This window comes from Procambarus clarkii, chromosome 8, assembly GCF_040958095.1.
Source record: "Procambarus clarkii isolate CNS0578487 chromosome 8, FALCON_Pclarkii_2.0, whole genome shotgun sequence".
Classification (NCBI taxonomy): domain Eukaryota; kingdom Metazoa; phylum Arthropoda; class Malacostraca; order Decapoda; family Cambaridae; genus Procambarus; species Procambarus clarkii.
This window is the reverse complement of record NC_091157.1, coordinates 5,381,083-5,399,691: the sequence shown is the minus strand read 5'-3', so window position 1 is coordinate 5,399,691 and position 18,609 is coordinate 5,381,083. Positions and strand designations below refer to the sequence as shown.

The following is an 18,609-nucleotide window of genomic DNA, read 5'->3' as shown; positions in this document are numbered from 1 at the left end:
CTAGTCTACATAAGGCAGCGTCTGGGATCATCCTGGGTGTAAGTTCGAACCCTCATCGCGGCCCTTGTGGATTTGTTCATTTGATGCATCACCCTATTGTGATTTCTGTGTGTATAGTTACAATGAGCTGTGGAGGCGCCCAAATTCCAACAGGGCCACATATTACTATGTAACGTGCGGAAGTCCATATATTCACCGGAATGTTCCGATGTAATGTGGAGTGGACCAGATAGGTCCTATGATGTTGCCAATTAAGCATGAATGATTTTAAAAACAGATCGATTGGTTTAGGCTACGCAGTAATTTGAGTGGTACTAAAGATTTGATTAGATTAATTAACATGGAAGTTGCAGGGAGTGATAAATGAAGGTATCCGTCTTGTAAGAAAGTTGAGTAGAATTATCTTATCAGTCTCAAGTAGAGAAAGGGCCGTTAATGGTGTTTTTAATTCGCTACACGCAATACTTTAACCAGTGTTGCGAGCGTGGACCACTGCACGTACTCGCTCCCATCCATAACTGACACCAACGATAATCATTACATGAAAAACATACATGTTTTTCAAAGTACGATTTAATACAAATAATTAGGCTGCATATAAACAAAAATGCGAATGCGAGACTGCTGATAAAGCGTCTGTTGGTCAATATATCCATGAAAGGAAAAAAATTATCAGTGGGTATCTAATATATTTGGTCAAAGTCCGATCCGGGGGGGGGGGGGCAAGGGGGGTTGTGATACCCGGAACAACCTCAAGGAGATAGACGTTGTTGTTGTTGTTTAAGATTCGCTACTTGGAACAAAAAGTTCCAAGTAGCACGGGCTATGGTGAGCCCCGTAGTGGACTTACCTGGCACAAGAGCGGGGCTGTAAGTGAACACGTGGTGAAGATAGACACATACCCCCTGCTATATGGGGCTCAAGGTCGCTCCTCTCCCCCCTTCTCCCTCATCATCACCATCATCTCTCTCTCCACCACCATCACTATCTCTTTCTCCTCCTCACCCCAAATCCTCCTTAATACCATACACGGAAGATTTGGTTCCTGGTTTCCCACTTTCTACTGTGGGTGAGTAGAGAAACATGCCCTTCTAGCATATCCTGCAATGAGGTTACCATTTTCTAGGCTATCAGAGGGCCGGGGGGGGGGGGTAGTGTTGTCACGCTGGGAGCTCCTTAAAGGTGCCCTCCATCCACTGCCAAAGTTGATTGTTCTCCTCCCGGTAGGTTCTTGATGCTGTCCGCATATACGTTGAAGGGAACACCATCCTGGAGAGGAGAATCTGCTATCGTTCGGCCCTCACAAGTGGTGCTATTTCCAGCTAAGCTTTTGGCATCCTTAATGCTATCTATATACCTGTTGTCTTTTGAACAATAAGCAACTTTGATGGTGCTACACAGTCTCCCCGGCTTGGCGCCTTCTTTTGATAATTACTTTGATTGGATGGACAGATTCGCGTTTAATTAAGTGTACCTCTGGGGCCGCTGTTTATATTTTCCGATCAGGTACCAGCTTCTAAACTACACGAAAGTCTCCTGTAGCGCAATGGCCTACATTCTCGGCACACGATCAAGGCTCGCAGGTTCGATTCCCGAGCTGGACAGAGACGATTGGGTACGTTTTACGTTCACCTGATCAGCGACATACCTGCCCTCACTGTCACTCAAAGGACGTCCTCCAAAGACAACAAAGATGACTCAAGACGACTCAAGGCTGGAAACGGCAGTCTGTGGCATTCAAGAGAGGGAAAGAGCATTTTTTCCCATAAGCCTAGTCTGATTTAGGCAATATTTCTCTAACACTTGTACAAACAAAAATCGGGCTTACAATAGGAGTGACAATTGTGAGGAAACCTGCACCACTGTAAATGAACAAATCCACACAGTAGTTACTGAATCTGCACCACTGTAGTTCAAGTTCAAGTATGTTTATTGAGACAAGAAAGAAATACATCTCAAAGGGATAGAGTAGCTTAGGCTATTTCTACCCCCCACCACTGTAGTTAATGAAACACTGCCTGGCCTCGTCTCTCAGGCTACACTTGACATTTCTTGCGTTCCGGGAGTGCCCAGACTTATAACTGCGGGAAGAGCTAAAGCGGGTTCTTAAATGTTAAAGTATCAGGTGTGACGCAGGGAAACCTTACATAGGCATTCCTTTATCTATCATTGCCGCTATTCGTGTATTAGGCACGCCCAGACACACGTGCATTGTGGTGGGTAGCACACACACACACACATGATGATTACAAAAACAAAAATCCTAATATACGACGATTTTATAATTTTTATAAATAACTTTAGAGTTGAATGGTGTGAGGTATTCAGCACTCTACTACCAATAACTACAGTATAGCGATATAGTAATAGTACTACAGCAGACACTTCACACTTACTTTTGGTAGTGAAGTGCCCAACAGGGTGTGGCTCTCAACCCTCAGCCCTTCCTAATAAAATTTCCCAACGTCAAGAAACTGTCGTACTAAAGTGCCCTTATCCTAACGTACCAGAGGACGCAAAACAAAAAACGGGACAGTATTGCTAAGAGAGGGGAGAGGATAGGCTACTAGCTGAGAGAGGGTTAGCCACTGTATACAAAGGGAAAGACTGGCCAAAGCAAGCAACTGTATTTTTTTTTAATTTTGCCCCGAGAGGCGAGTTTATTGGGCAGCGCCACTTACCCTGTGAGTGGACACACCGCCAGTGACAGTATTGGGCAGCGCCACTCATCCTGTGAGTGGACACACCGCCATAGCAGCATGTACAACACTCCCCAATAGGAAGAAAACCCGCTGGGTTGTTCATCCTGTCACTTGTACCCAGACACAGCTGGGACTTGTTTAACTGTCTCAAGTGAACAGCTCCTCAAACAAGATGATTAACATCTATCAACCCGGTAATTGTAGCTCAATTATAGGTCAATTTTCGCGAGCCGCTACCATTTTCTAGTACGGCGATTTTTGGCCTTAGGTAGAGTATACGTCCAAATGGGACGTTCTGTTAAGAGGACGCCAGGAAAAAAATATATGATACGGGTAAATAATGTTAAACCTCCCATTAACCTGTTGACCAGACCACACACTAGAAAGTGAAGGGACGACGACGTTTCGGACCGTCCTGGACCATTCTCAAGTCGATCGACTCCAATTAACCTTTAACACCTCCAATTGTGAATTAGTTTCTTAAACCACTGCTCCAGTTAATGTATTCATTGTGCAACATTCTAATTGTTTACATTCTTTTGCAACGTCTCCACATTGTTCTCAGTACAAAAGGGGTTTATAGACATCACTGAGAAATTTTACATCGAACTTGGAACAAAATTGTACTTCAACAAAATGTCTGTTCCCAATGACACCTTCCACTGTATTTTAATCAGTACAGAACTAGCCTAGCATTTTACTCGCCCAGAAATAGTTAAAGCGCCTTTAAGTGTGTCCAAGCTAAGAAACAATTTTGAACATTCATAGGCAAGTACAATGGGTGGCATAGGCTCAGCGCTCTAGACTCGTGGACCTAGGGACCAGGGTTCGATCCCCACACCCGGCGGAGACAGATGGGCAGTTTCCTTAACCCTGATGCCCATGTTACCTAGCAGTAAATAGGTACCTGGGAGTTAGACAGCTGCTACGGGCTGCTTCCTGGGGTGTGTGTGGAGTAAAAAAAAAATAGTAGTTAGTAACAGTTGAGAGGCGGGCCGAAAAAGCAGAGCTCAACCCCCGCAAGCACGAATAGATGAACACAAATAGGTGAATACAAAACTGTACTTGCATTCCAAGTACAATATTGCAATTCTGCCGTCGAGAATACTAAATGTCGTTTGACTTATCAGCAGCCAAGAAGTTACGAAACTAATCTTTCTCAACAGTTTAGAGATTAAGATTCCCAGTGGGTGTTACAGGACGACAATATCTTGCCTCAGCAATATAAATAGTCGTGACTCTAAAAGCCACCTTCCCCCCCTCTCCCTGCTTTTGTTTCATTATTGTTATTATTATTATTTTTCTACCACAGACGTGGCCACACATTTACAATGCTAACCAGCATATGTACGTTTTCTAATGTCCCCCATGGATAGGCTTAGAGATCCGTTAAACATACTATTCGGTGATTTATTGAACCTTGTGGACTACAGACACTTTACACACTACTCCCAACTAGAGCTCCTTATGTCCAAAGGTTTTGACAAGGTGTTGGAGAAGTTATGAAGATACGGGACAAGGGGTGAGGGAGGAAGGGAAGGAGATGGGAAGGTGCTCAAAGTGGGGGAAGATACCATACCTGCCAACAGGAAGGAAGGCAGGTGGGAAAGGTTGGGGGGTTGGGGGAATGAAAAGGGATGGGAGGCGTCGTCAAGAGGGTGGTAATGGATAGGCGAGACAAGGTGCGGAACAAAAGGCAGAGGGACGAGATGCAGAAACGGCAGGGTGAGGTTGATGACCGGGAGAGGGAAGGAGCTGCTATGCTAGTGATAATGTTGTGTGAGAAGGGTGTTGTGGGGCTGTTGACTCGGCCTTGTGGCGCGCGGGCTCCTAGTACCCTGCCGCCATCTGTCTGGCTCTGGCAGGCCAAGTGTGTTCCCTCAAACTTGCAATTATTCCACCATTTTTTTCTAATGCATTGACAGATACATTCAACACTAATGATTTTCATTTGTATGTTTGAAACAAAACTTGGAAAATATTAAAGGAATTGGTTCCAAATGTGAACATGGAAAGCCAGGAGGCATGGCAGGAAGTGCAAAATAGCTCTATTTGAAAAGGTGAAATAGGTATTGTGAAATAGAAATAGTGTTTAGAGGGATAGCGCAGAGGGGGAAACTACTAGTATAACTAGTTGACCTCTCACGGTGTTTAATGACAAACACCTCCAAAGGATACCTGATCAACCAGGGCTGTGACTCGTACGTCAGATTGCGAGCAGCGACGTCTAACAACCTGGTTGAAGAGATCACTATTCAGGAGGTCTGGTCAGCGACCGGGCCGCGGGGATATTGATTACCGGAATCAACAACAGGCAGCAACCTCACCTGACCTAAATAGGCAGATTATTTCTTAGTACCGTCTGACCTAATTTATAATTTAAATATCAGTATCATATAATTATACTATATATATATATATATATATTATATATATATATATATATATATATATATATATATATATATATATATATATATATATATATATATATATATATACACACACACACACACACGAAGTCGTCGACATATGTGGTGAAGCTGGAACAAGAGGCTTTCCGTCAGAAAAAAACAGGGACCCAAGGTATGCCAACACACATATAGCAACGTATTCATGCCAGCCACAACTTTTTAACTGGGTGCTTTATCACCCAGTTAAATATCAGACATGTCGGTCTGATGTTCACTTCTTAATTTATCTCATATATATATATATTGCGAAAATTACGGAAAAGAAGGAAAACCCGATGGCAAGAAGTGTTCTAGGATTAGAACGTGCCGTCAACGGTAGGTGGTGGCGGCTGCGACCGGTTCTGTCCAGTTAGGGTAACTGGTTCGTTCCAGTTAGTGACTGGTTCGCTCCAGTTAGTGACTGGGTTCGCTCCAGTTAGTGACTGGGTTCGCTCCAGTTAGTGACTGGGTTCGCTCCAGTTAGTGCCTGGTTTGCTCCAGTTAGAGCGACTGGGTTCGCTCCAGTTAGCGTGATCGGTAACCCAGTTAAAGCACGCTTTACCAACAAATTTCCTCGGGTAGGTCGTAGGGAAGAGTGCGCATATCACAGCGCTGTAAATTTAACGGCCAATGGGAGAGGTGAGGGGGAGGAGGATTTAAGATAATCTACATAATCCCCACCACTCTCCGTAGACCTGAGAGGGAGGGAGGAAAAGATACAGAAGCTCCTACTTGCGTCAGAGGGAGATGAATCACGGAATCAATAGCTAAGTATATTTAGGTTTTGGGGGGTTGCCTCTGTCCACGACATAAACGCCTTAAAGCAGATATTTAGTGTTATCAGAGACGTCAGAGACTGTGAAAGTGACCGGATGATGGCCTTAATGGCTAGAGGGTTGCCTCGCTTGCCTTTCATGGCATGAGTACTGTAGTTGGATGAGTGAGTGAAGGTTATCTAGAGGTTATCTAGAGATGATTTCGGGGCTTTTAGTGTCCCCGCGGCCCGGTCCTCGACCAGGCCTCCACCCCCAGGAAGCAGTTCGTGACAGCTGACTAACACCCAGGTACCTATTTTACTGCTAGGTAACAGGGGCATAGGGTGAAAGAAACTCTGCCCATTGTTTCTCGCCGGCGCCTGGGATCGAACCCAGGATCACAAGTACAGGGTGCTGTCCGCTCGGCTCCACAATGAGTGAGTGAGGGAGGGAAGGGCAAGAGACCTGTGGCAGACCTACATAGAGACGCCAACACCCACAACTTACCAATGCTAAACACTGAGAACAAAAATGCAAAACCGAACGAAAATTTGTAATGTGGTCGAAAGGACATTACAGCTTCAAGAAGGTTCCATACCCAAAAGCACATTTCGTGTTTAGCTTTTCGTCCGTTTTGGTCAGGCTGCGGGTACATGAGACACGCTCCCTACCTCTCCCACCATGTTTCCTAAACAGGTAAGTGAGTGTGACAGAACAACCCGTCCTTGAGTCACCCACAACGACGCAGGCGGCTTCGAAGCTTTACTTCCCCTACTATTCTGTTCTTACAGGACAACACTCTCGATGGGTTCTTGTCGTTACACTTGCTATTGTATTATGAGCAAATAAATGTAATAATTGAAAACAACTTGACTGTAGTTATCAGTGCAGTTCATGACTATAACCGTTGGGTTAACTGTATCGTTTGGAGCAGCGAGAGGTAAATTTAGTCGGACCAGATGCACTCCAGGAGAACGCTACGCACCCAGGGGTCGGGGGTGAGGTGCAGTAGCCAGGGGTGGTTAACACCAGGGGTCGGGGTGAGGTGCAGCAGTCAGGGGTGGTCAATACCAGGGGTCGGGGGTGAGGTGCAGCAGCCAGGGGTGGTTAACACCAGGGGTCGGGGGTGAGGTGCAGCAGCCAGGGGTGGTTAACACCAGGGGTCGGGGTGAGGTGCAGCAGTCAGGGGTGGTCAATACCAGGGGTCGGGGGTGAGGTGCAGCAGCCAGGGGTGGTTAGAGGGTTAGATATAAATTTAAATACGTTTTGTTGGATGTAAATAGGAGCGAAAATCATGGATACGGGCCGGGGGATCGAAGCAGCGTCACGGGGTCACCCCAGAAGCGCGCCTTAACCCACTGGACCACAGGCGTCCGAGGTGGGCGCTTCACGCTCGTTCCTGTTACCGTAATTTTTGTAGATATATCATGCTATTGTGATTTCTTAATTTATAAATAGGTGCCTCTCGTGGGCCAATAGGAGGTGCCTCTCGTGGGCGAACAGCTACCTCTCAGTGGGCCAAAGGAGGTGCCTCTCGTGGGCCAACAGACCCATGAGAGGCAGCTTCCTTCATTCTTATGAATTACATATTGCATTTATTTGATTAACATTTGGTATTTCATTATTTGATTTTACCTTGACATTTAACGAGAGCATTATTATTACTTTCTGGCAGCTCTATTTATTAATATTAAGTGCTTTATTAAGACTTATTACATCTGCAACATAGAGGTTGCAATGAGACAACCTATTGTTGTCATGTATAGAATGTATAAAATATACACTGTTGCACCCCACACAAACTTCTCGTTTCGTGCCATTGGAATACTAAAAGGCCATACAAGTGATTTAGTACATATATGTACTGTAGTAGGCCTTGAAAAAGTGAGGTTTGATTGTTGCTTTCTTTCTCTGACTCACGAGGAAATTAATATTACAAAAACGTGGACTGTTTTTTACGTGTAACCGTCTGTATGTTGTACTTCTATATTAAGTCACTATACGTACTTTCAATTTTGTATGACAGGTTAACACAGAACTAGAGAAAGGTCATAAAAATTTCTATCAGATTCTTGGTCTGAAATAGCCTACCTACCACCCCAATGGTCATGCTCCTGACTCGAGAACGGGATGAAAAGTCAATTGTGTTCTCGTGTCCAGGCAGCGAAGTACAGAGTGATTTGCTGCTAAAGAATGTACCTAAGGTGGAGAAGCTGTGAGCTGACCTTGGGGGGGTGATGTCGTACTGCCAGCCAGCCACCACACCCCAGCCACTGTGCCTACTCTCTCCCACCTTCTTAACTCACACACATGTAAACCAGCCCGTAGACTCTTTGACAGCCATGACATCATTTCAGTCAAAAGTTATTCTCAAGGCGTGGCTGATAACACTCTGCACGACACCGCTGCCAGACGCTCAACTCTTGTCACAGGGTAGTGGGAAGTTATGCTGAATCGTAATAATTAAATTGCATAAATCTCACACTTATCAATAAAGGTGGTCCACGTTCCATCACCCTCAGGCCGCTTTTTGTACATGTCAACCAATTCCACGAAATAAAAGGAGTCAGCCAATCTGTTCTAGACTTACATCGAGCATAAGCTCTCTCAACCAATGGCAGCTTCCCAATAAAATTTTAACCCAATCAGAGATGTCGAAGCTAGTTGCTGACCCACATCCTGCGGTTCGTCATTGGCTGGACGTGATGGGATTGGCTGCCGGAGAGTTGGGAAGAAGCACGTGGTCCCAGCATGGGTCTGGTCCAGCGGCCACATGGACGGCCGCTGGGGTCCACGTGAGCGCATGCCATGTCCACTGAACTCGTCATGCCTTACCCACGGTTGCACCGGCTCTCTCTCTCACGGTCCCACAATGATACCTTTGCTCTCTAGCCTCTGGATATATTCACTTGGTTTACTGTCTTCAGCCCATTGTTCATCTAACCCTTGTCAAGCAACACCCCCCCCCCCTCCCTCATGTATTGTTAATGAGTATCCGACACCCGCATATATTATAAAAAAGGAGCGTCCTTGAAGATGGTAGTTGGTAACATAGGGGCGAGTTGCCTGTGATGCTGGTACCACACATACACCCTCCCACTACCACCGATTAAACTCAGTTCTACCCACTGTGTAACTAGCTCATCAAGACTGTAACTTTCTCAGCCAAATGAATTGTGGGGTTCAGTCCCTGAGCCCATTATGTGCCTCTGTAACCCTTTTCACTATCGTCCACAAGTATGGGGTGCATAATAAATGAACAAAATTAACTACCCATGTTTATGGAAGTCCACACTGTTGATATGAACGATTTAAAGTGAAATTTTCGTTCAAGTTATCAAGTTCCCTCTTGACATTAATAATTTTCTCAAGTTTATAGCCAACACATGAAGTTACTTGCATGTGAGGAGGAAGGTATAAGACTAACACGTGGAAGTGGCAGGGTATTCAGTCTTCTGGAACCCTTATATCACTTTTATACAATATAATAAACTCATTCGTGATTTAAATGATTTGATTTACAATGCCCACCACGGCAGGTTAAATTATTCGCCCTATAGTAACAAATAGAACCCATTTATAGAGGCTCTCTTACGGTGTTTAGATATTCAAAATCTAATGTATTAACATAGGTCATGGATTCCATTTGTAAACACACGTGACTAGTTAACTTCAAACTGGATTTTTCAACCCCCTGCAAACTGCGTCAAATAACACAAAATCAACTCGGCAGAATACTAATCTCTGACAGACGTTGTATTACACCATCCATAAACGTTTAACATGGAGAACCACAACGAAAGATTTCTGTGATGAATTTGCTTGATGCAAGCGTTCGGGGTCATTACCTTCAGTCCCCCTTCCGCTTCCCGGACACTGTTGGAAGACAGACCAGCCCCCCACCCTTGTCTAGACAACAGTTTCGCCCCCTGCAGGGCTTAGTTTTACGTAACAGTTCTTCACCTTCATTTGATATTAGCCTACAGATCGATTTACCATGAGAAGTTAACTTCAGATATAAGGTTGCGCTGAAAATGCATTCGAAATTGACCACAGCTTAGTGCAAATCATGCATCTATCCCTCCAGCTACGGGCCAAGTGCAACTTCACCCCATAAATTGTGGGAAACTAGGTATTTTTTTCGCCAAACACGCACGGGTGATGCAAAAGTCAATGCACAATTGCATACATACCCATAAATTTCAACTTTTTCCAGTGTTAAGTGTTCAAACTATACACTGTCAACACTGATGACGATATCAACATTGTTAACGGTAAAAATCTTCTGTTTGGTTACTTGTACAGAACAGCGCATGCATTTTATATTATATATATATATATATATATATATATATATAATATATATATATATATATATATAACATATAACATATATATAATGCATATAATATAAGGGGTACTACCACCTCTGGTGCAATTGTAGGGACTCATAGCCTCGAAGAAGAAAATAAAGAGTATTCAGAGAAGACCTTGTGGATTCTCATCGAATATATCCCTCCACTGCGCTGTTCTGTACAAACCCAAACAGAAGCTTTTCACCGTATACATATACATAAATATATGTTGTACCTAGTAGCCAGAACGCAGTACTCGGGCTGCATACGCTGTATTATATACATACATATATATCACAAGTTTCCTTGTGTATACAAGCCAGTGGCTGTCCTTGAGTCTGCCAGGCCTATGTGACGCAACATTCCAGGAAACAGCCTATAAGGACTCATTCATTGATGTCAAGAAACAATATCATGAATTATCAAGTTTAGTCGATAAAAAAATAACGCCAAGCTGAATTTATCTCCGCGAAAAAAGCGGATAGCTTGGAAAAAAGTATTATTACATAATTTACATTGTCTGAAAAGGTTAGAATAGTACACCGTTGTATACCCTTGCAGAGCGGGCTCTTCCTGGGTATACCCAGAGTGGAGCGAAAAGGGATAATAGGGATGTACAGCCTCCCCACTCTTCCTGGAATGGGATAAAGAGGGTCGTGCCCCATGAACGTGGCTGACAGGAACGATATTTATTTAATACAGAGATCAGTTACTCCAACTGAAGCTTCAACTTGACCAGGGCCTCCCTACACGTGTTACCAGATACAAAGGTTACTGCTGTGTGTCTTTTTCCATTCTGTCGTCAAAAGTGAGGTTTGTAAGAGTGACGATACGCAAACCTGTCTCTATAGCCACTATGTAGTAGCATATAAACCACATATATTGCACCTGTGATACATTAATAAGGACCCATAGCCTCGGATATGAGAATAAAGAGTATTCAGAACTTGCCGTTTGATTCTAAATACGTATGAGTAAGGATTATTCGTAGCTGGTCCAATAAATTACTCAAGACAATGACGTTATCTAAATCAAAATACACTACTGTAATGTGAACCAAGAGAGCCCTGATGAATTACGTTTAAGTGTTATACAGGCCCATGGACTACCTATTTATTATTTATTGTTTATTAAAAAATTGTCATTCGGACATAATTTAAATTGTAATACTTTATTCATATATACTTATACTAACTTTACAGTACTAATATTCATGCTGATATTTATATCGTCTGCAAAGGATGACACGGAAATGTGACTTGCATTTTTGTCTCCTATCTTATATATGAGTGAAAAAAATGCAGTGGTGCAAGGACTTTGCCTTGGGGTACAGAGTTTTCCCTGTGAATCGATTGTGTTACTCTTTGCAACATTCTTGACAGGAACCTGAATAGCCATTGCCCTGTTATTCCTATTGATCTAATTTATGGGTTATCACTCCATGGTCACATTTATCAAGTGCCCTTTCAAAGTCCGAGTATACCATATCAGCATTTTGTTTTCATTTTATTGCGCCCTTGATTTTGTTACAGTGGTTAAGCGATTGCGGGACAGGATCTTCCTACTCTAAAGTTATGTTAAATTGGGTTGTGAAGATCATTGTTCTTCATAAAACTGGAGATCTGACTCCTAATCACTTTATTTTCAAAAACTTGAATTGTGTGTGATGTTAATGTGACTAATCTATAGTTTTCAGTCCTACACTACTACTATAAATAACAATGTTCGTTGGTTTAGAAGAGGTTATCCTAAAATGATTTGTCGAGTATTTTGATGAAAATTCGTCGGATTTAAACGAATTAATAGTTTTCTGTCAAGAATTATCTGACGTTGGAGTTGTAGATTGACGTAGATAACTTTATATAGTTTGAAATCAAAATAATTTTTGTTATTTAAAGGTGATGTTGAAAATACCAGTACTGTATTAAATTTTATACCAGTATTAAAAATACCAGTAGAAATTCATGAGAAAACAGACATTTTGAGTTTTGAAATTAAATTTTTTAACATCATGTATAGATCCAATGAACAATTTTCTTTGCGATTTATTAAATTTAAATCATTTCGAGAAGTTAAACAAATTAAGTATGTATGGTATAATATTAGACAAACTAATTTTGGAAATGTTGCGACGGATTAATCTGGGTAATTTTTAGAGGCAAATGATTGAAAAAGCAGATCAATTTGTGGTAAAACATTTGTAGCATGAAGAACTAAATTAGAAAATGTTGAAAGAGGGGGGGCTAGTGACTAGATCAACGCAGAAAGTTTGTCTGAAAATGAGATTCTGAAACTGGCATCCTATTCCTGGACTTATTGACTGCCTGAAATATCTCGCATTGGCTAGATTAGTGTTTTTATCGACTTGTTCAAGCGAGTCAGCAATATTTTCAGTAATGAACTTTGTCCAGTCTAATTATATCAATAGACTTGCTGATAAAACTCTTAGTACTGCATACATGGCTTTCAAAACAACCCAAATACAAATCTGATATAGAATATGTCATAGTCGGTGCAGCAGAAAGTTGCACTGATTGCAACATATTTTCTTTTCCATGATTTAATTATACTTTATAATTTGAATCAAAATTTATCATTTCACGTTCATATTTATTATGCTGTTTATGGGGTGCAATAGCAATATTATATAAAAATAATGTGTTTTTCAGTTGTATTTTTAAAGTTGATATTAATAATATTTTCAACAAGCTTTCATTTATCTCAATCTCTCTCCTAAACTTTTGTTAGTAGTAAAGCATTGATACAAGTAAACAACAGGAGTCCTCCCTTTTTTTCCTTAAAACATGTCCATTGTAGTTGCAATGTAACCCTTTCCACTACCGCCCACAAGATGGGTATGGGGCGCATAATAAATGAACTAAACTAATTCTTTAATTTTACTTTTGTTAATTATTAATAATTTCTACAGATGCATGTATAACAATTCAGAAGGTCGTCTGAACAGACTTTTTTAAGAATGTTTTCAAGCATTTTGTTCTCCAAGGGGACGCAACAAAATGTTATAAGACAATTTGGGCACTCAATAAATATTTGCCACTCCTGGCATGGAGCAGCCTCGCTGTGTCCAACTCTTTCCCTGACCACCACAATGGGAAACCATATTATTTTAATAGCTGTGCAAACGAGTAAATTATAAAATACAGAACCGACTGCTGCGAGTAACTATTTACCTTCATCCATCAGATAAAAGATTAAGCTTTGGGATAATTTTCATCAGTCACTTCTACGGGCTCGCCATAGCCCGTGCTGCTTGGAACTTTTTGTTCCATGTAGCGAGTCCTTAACAACAACATCAGTCACTTATGTGCATGGCAATAAAATTACGATTGGAAATTAACAAGAAAAAGTGCAATCAAGTATTTTAAAAAAATACGGCTAAAATAGTAATTAATGGCTGTAAATCCATTAATAAATTCAACGAACTCTTAAAATTATTCCATGCATGATCTTAATTAATGCAGCCCGTTCTTGCAAGCATTCACAACGTCATGAAACTGTCGTATTAAAGTGCCTTATCCTAACCTACCAAAGGACCCACGAACGAAAACCGGGTTTGTAGGACAGTTTGTGACCTTAGGTAAAGTATACGCCAAAATGCGCCGTGCTATTAGGAGGACGTGTTGATTAATGGATTTTTACACTCTCAAATATTTAATGTACCGTGCGGTGTGAAGGGCAAACTTGAGCCAAAACTACACCAACTATACGTGTACCGATACCAATATTTTGACCAAATACAGCCTAATACCCGAAAGTGTATTTATATATTATATATATTTATATGTATTTATATATATGTATAATAATATATATATTATGTATAATAATAATATATATATATATATATATATATATATATATATATATATATATATATATATATATATATATATATATTATATATATATATATTTATATATACCTATATTTCCCTGCCGATACTTAATTGTTGTGTAAATGTAAAAACTTAGGCCATAATGCTTCTCCTATTCTCAGAGTTTGTAAACAATGACAAAGCAAATTAGCAACACTCAATAATTATAATAATTGGGTAGGTGTAGTAGTGGATGGGGCAAGAATGGGATGGGCAGGATTCAATGGGTGTAGGAATAGGTAGAGGCGAGCATGGGAATAGTGAGTACTCACACACACCCAGGAAGCAGCCAGTAACAGCTGTCGAACTCCCAGGTACCTATTTACTGCTAGGTAACAGGGGGATCAGGTGAAAGAAACTGCCCATCTGTTTCCGCCGGCGCCGGGAATCGAACCCTGGACCACAGGACTATGTATCCAGTGTGCTGTCTAATCAGCCACCAGCGCCCTGTGAGTACTTACCTAATCGTGCCTGCTGGATTTTGAGTTTCTGATCCTGCTTCTCAACTTACAGTCAACAGATGCACAGGTTTCTGAGCTTATTGGAGTGTCATATCCAAAGATTTTCTTATAGATATATCACGTTACTAGGATTTTATTGCAAACATACATCATACATTTCTTAAAGCGTATGGAGTCTGCCTTCACTTTATTAACGCATTTAATTTCTTCACTACTGTTACAATGAAAAAAATCATTTTAAAAAATGTCTCTGGCTCATTTGGGTACTTCCAAGTGTCTGCCCTGCCAATACCCCAAAATATTATATTTTGTAAACACGACTCTATTAACTCCTTTGTCTTCCAGTCTTTAATCATAACCTATACCTCTGGTGAAGCTAGCAACAAAAAATATAGTCCCTTCTTTCACTTTGTTTAGCTGTCTATTTTTAACATTTAAATTGTCATTAATATTGTATGTCTGTGTTCTATTCAGTAATTTTTCTGAATGGTTTGTCGACAGGGTAAAATTTTGCAATGGCTTGCAGTTTAAGAAAATTATTTAATCCCGCTGTACTCAAAGTTAGCCTTCTAAGGATAATCCCAGTGGGGGCAATACATAAAAGTGATTAGATGTTAAATTAACTTGAATTAAATTAAATCAGCGTTAAATCAACATTGAATTAACGTTGATCATGGATGTTGATGCCTCTTGCATACTGCTACAGTAATACACAATTATAAATTATGTATTAATTATAAATTGGCGAAGTATATCCGACTATCATTAACATTTGCAGTACTAAACAGTAATATTATTAAATACATTAACAACCTTGTTATACAAAATCATTATAATGAAATCACACATCAGGAAAATACTTAACACAATCACAAGGGTGTTAATTCCATCTCAGTCGAAATATGAAACAAATTTCATATGCAAAAAATAGTTTCGAAAAAAGTGGTGTAACAGATGATGGAAGAAAATTAGGCAAAGGAAAGAAGAGCAGATAAAGTATAGAAAGAAGGAACGGAGAGTAGATAAAGTAAAGAAGGAACGGAGAGTAGATGAAGTAAAGAAGGAACGGAGAGTAGATGAAGTAAAGAAGGAACACACAAATCACAATAGCGTGATGCATCAAATGAACAAATCCACAAGGGCCGTGACGAAGGTTCGAACCTGGGATTCTCTCGGACGTAGGTTCGAGCCCTCGTCACCGTCCTTGTGGATTTTGTTCGTTATAGAAGGCAGACAGAAGACGTAGCTGCCTACCTTGGTCTCAGTCTCGTCGACACACACACTCGCAGCTCTCCTGATGAAGCCGTCATCGTCCACCACCCGAGCCCGAGGGGCCGAGGTCTTCGTCCTCTTCGTGCTCTCACTACCAATGTTGTTGTTGTTACTGATGTATTCTTCAGTGTCATTGATGTTGTTATTTGGGTCTTCGTCCGTGTTGATGAAGTTGATGGTGTCTTGTCCACAGATGGTTGTGGACCCCTTGCCGCTCCCCTGCAACTGCTCCAGTTCGATGATGCTGTTATTATTATTGTTGTCATCGATATCATCACTATAGATATCTTCGTAGCTGCTGCTGCTGCTGGTGCTGCTGCAGCTCACCCTCCCACGCCTCCTGCTGCTCAAGCTGCCTTCCAAATTACAATTTCTCCAGTAGCGCGTGTCTTGGGTCGGCCAGACGGTGGGCGGCCAGCAGGGAGGGCTGGTAGGTGATGCTGCCTGTGGGGGCAGCATCAGGGTGTAGGGGAGACAGCAGGGGCTGCTGGTAGGTGATGCTGCCTCCTGATGCTGATGCTGCAGCATCAGGGTATAAGGCAGATGAGGTGGGCACGGCCAGCAGGCATCACACTCACTGGCTGGTGGGCAGCTTCCGGGGATGATAATGGACTGCATCTTGACCCAAAACTGGGAGATTTTACACTAAATATATATGACACACAATGGGGTTATTGGTCAAGTTTTTCGCTTTTTGTGGAATGAGGGCCACTTGCTGTCATTTTCATACATGGGGAAAGTTTGGTGTGTGAAGAGTTAACAAGCCGTGACAGAGTCACCACCAGATGGAACACAGGGCAGACAGCAGCACAGTGAACAGATTCAAGTCACTCGAAGGACCAGGCACCAAACCACGAGGATTACTTGTCCACAGAGAGCGCCTGCTGCTGAACCGACGGACCCCACACAGCTGTGCGCTTGGGCTATACTGGTAAACAAGAGTGATGATCAGCCGGCCGCACCTCGCTCTGTACCCCCACCAGCCAGCCCCTCCTCTGTCTCCCCCCCCACCAGCCAGCCCCTCACTACCACCCCCCACCAGCCAGCCCCTCCTCTGTCACCCCCCCCCCCACCCTCCACCAGCCAGCCCCTCCTCTCTGTCCCCCCCCACCAGCCAGCCCCTCACTACCACCCCCTCCTCTCTGTCTCTCCCCCTCACCAGCCCTTCCTCACTGTCTGCCCCTCATTACCACCCCCGAACCAGAGAGCCCCTCACCAACACCCCCCAACCAGAGAACCCCTCACTACCACCCCAACCAGCCAGCCCCTCCTCACTGTCTCCCCCCCCCCACCAGCAAGCCCCTCACCAACACTCCCACCAGTCTGCCCCTCACTACCACCCCCGAACCAGAGAACCCCTCACCAACACCCCCCAACCAGAGAACCCCTCACTACCACCCCAACCAGCCAGCCCCTCCTCACTGTCTTCCCCCCCCCCCCACCAGCAAGCCCCTCACCAACACCCCCACCAGTCTGCCCCTCACTACCACCCCCCAACCAGCGACCCCTCACCAACACCCCCCCCCCCATCAAGAGAGGGGCCCCGCCTCCTCCATGACGTCATGGCCGCCACACGCCGCCACCCTCAGGACCGGAACGTCGCATTTCATATATTTCCTTTACCATAAACCCATCCCTCTCCTAGTCACAAATTTATTATTATATAATATATAATATATACCTAATTATATATAATAATTTAAATTAATTATAATATTCATTGTGATGAAAGGTAGCCAGCCTAACGTGTACATATATTCATGGTAAGGCTTACAGCAACGTCCTCCTCCTGACCCTTCCCAGGACGCAATACTATAATAGTTGACTAACGCCTGGGGGTACCTATTTACTGCTAGGTGAACAGGGGCATTAAGGTGGTAGGGTACGCGCTCAAACCATTTCTGCCCCGACCGGAAATCGAAATACATAATTAAGTGTGCAATACATTAATTAGCACGTGGATAATTAAAGCTAATTAAAATAGAAAATAACTAATATAAACACCGCTGTTAAACTTACGTAAAGTGATGAAACGAAGTGGATCTTAATACTTAACACGTGGATAATCAAAACTAATACAACACTTATAACAATGACTACACACTTACAAAAAATGTATATAAAAACACAAGCATAATAGAAAACAATTGTAAAATACTAGAAAAAAACTTATAAAAACATAAATATCAAACAAAACTAAACACTAAAAATGTATTGTACGTCTTAATTAAACAACTATAACAATATACAATATCAACACTTGAAATAAGTAATAAGAGACAAATCATGGTAAACTAAAGCAAAAATGTAAAAATTTAAAAATTTCCAGCATGAACTATAAATAAAAATACGAGGCCTATTGTGCATTATACAGTGTACAATTGAGCAGCCGAAAGCTTGTTATTTAGCAGAGGCCGCAGCTCCCTGATATATAAGGATTCCATTATTCTCAAATCCGACTGGCCAGTCATACAAGTGTCTAGAATTTTAAAATCGGATTCCAGCAGAGAATGATTCAATTCATGACAATGATTTCTAATCTCCGAGGATGCTTGTTTGGATAATGGTAATTTCAGTCCTAACTGATACTCCCCGGTGCTCAAGTATCCTAATCCTAAAGTTCCGAATGGAACTGCCAATGTATCCAGGATTACAGCTGGATACATGGATACACATATATCCACATATACGCTGGATACATATATACGATACTAAA

At 42.2% G+C, this 18,609-nt stretch overlaps 1 protein-coding gene across 1 annotated transcript in view; it reads right to left on the bottom strand.

Annotated features, from left to right (window-relative positions):
- Window positions 1-16,850, bottom strand: part of LOC123759606 (uncharacterized) — a 53,697-nt gene extending 36,847 nt beyond the window's left edge. Inside the window, exon 1 of the mRNA XM_045744732.2 lies at window positions 15,876-16,850. Coding sequence (XP_045600688.1) covers window positions 15,876-16,511 — 636 coding nt within the window. The 5' untranslated portion in view covers window positions 16,512-16,850. The remainder of the gene's footprint in view (window positions 1-15,875) is intronic.
- Between the last annotated feature and the right edge of the window lie 1,759 nt (window positions 16,851-18,609).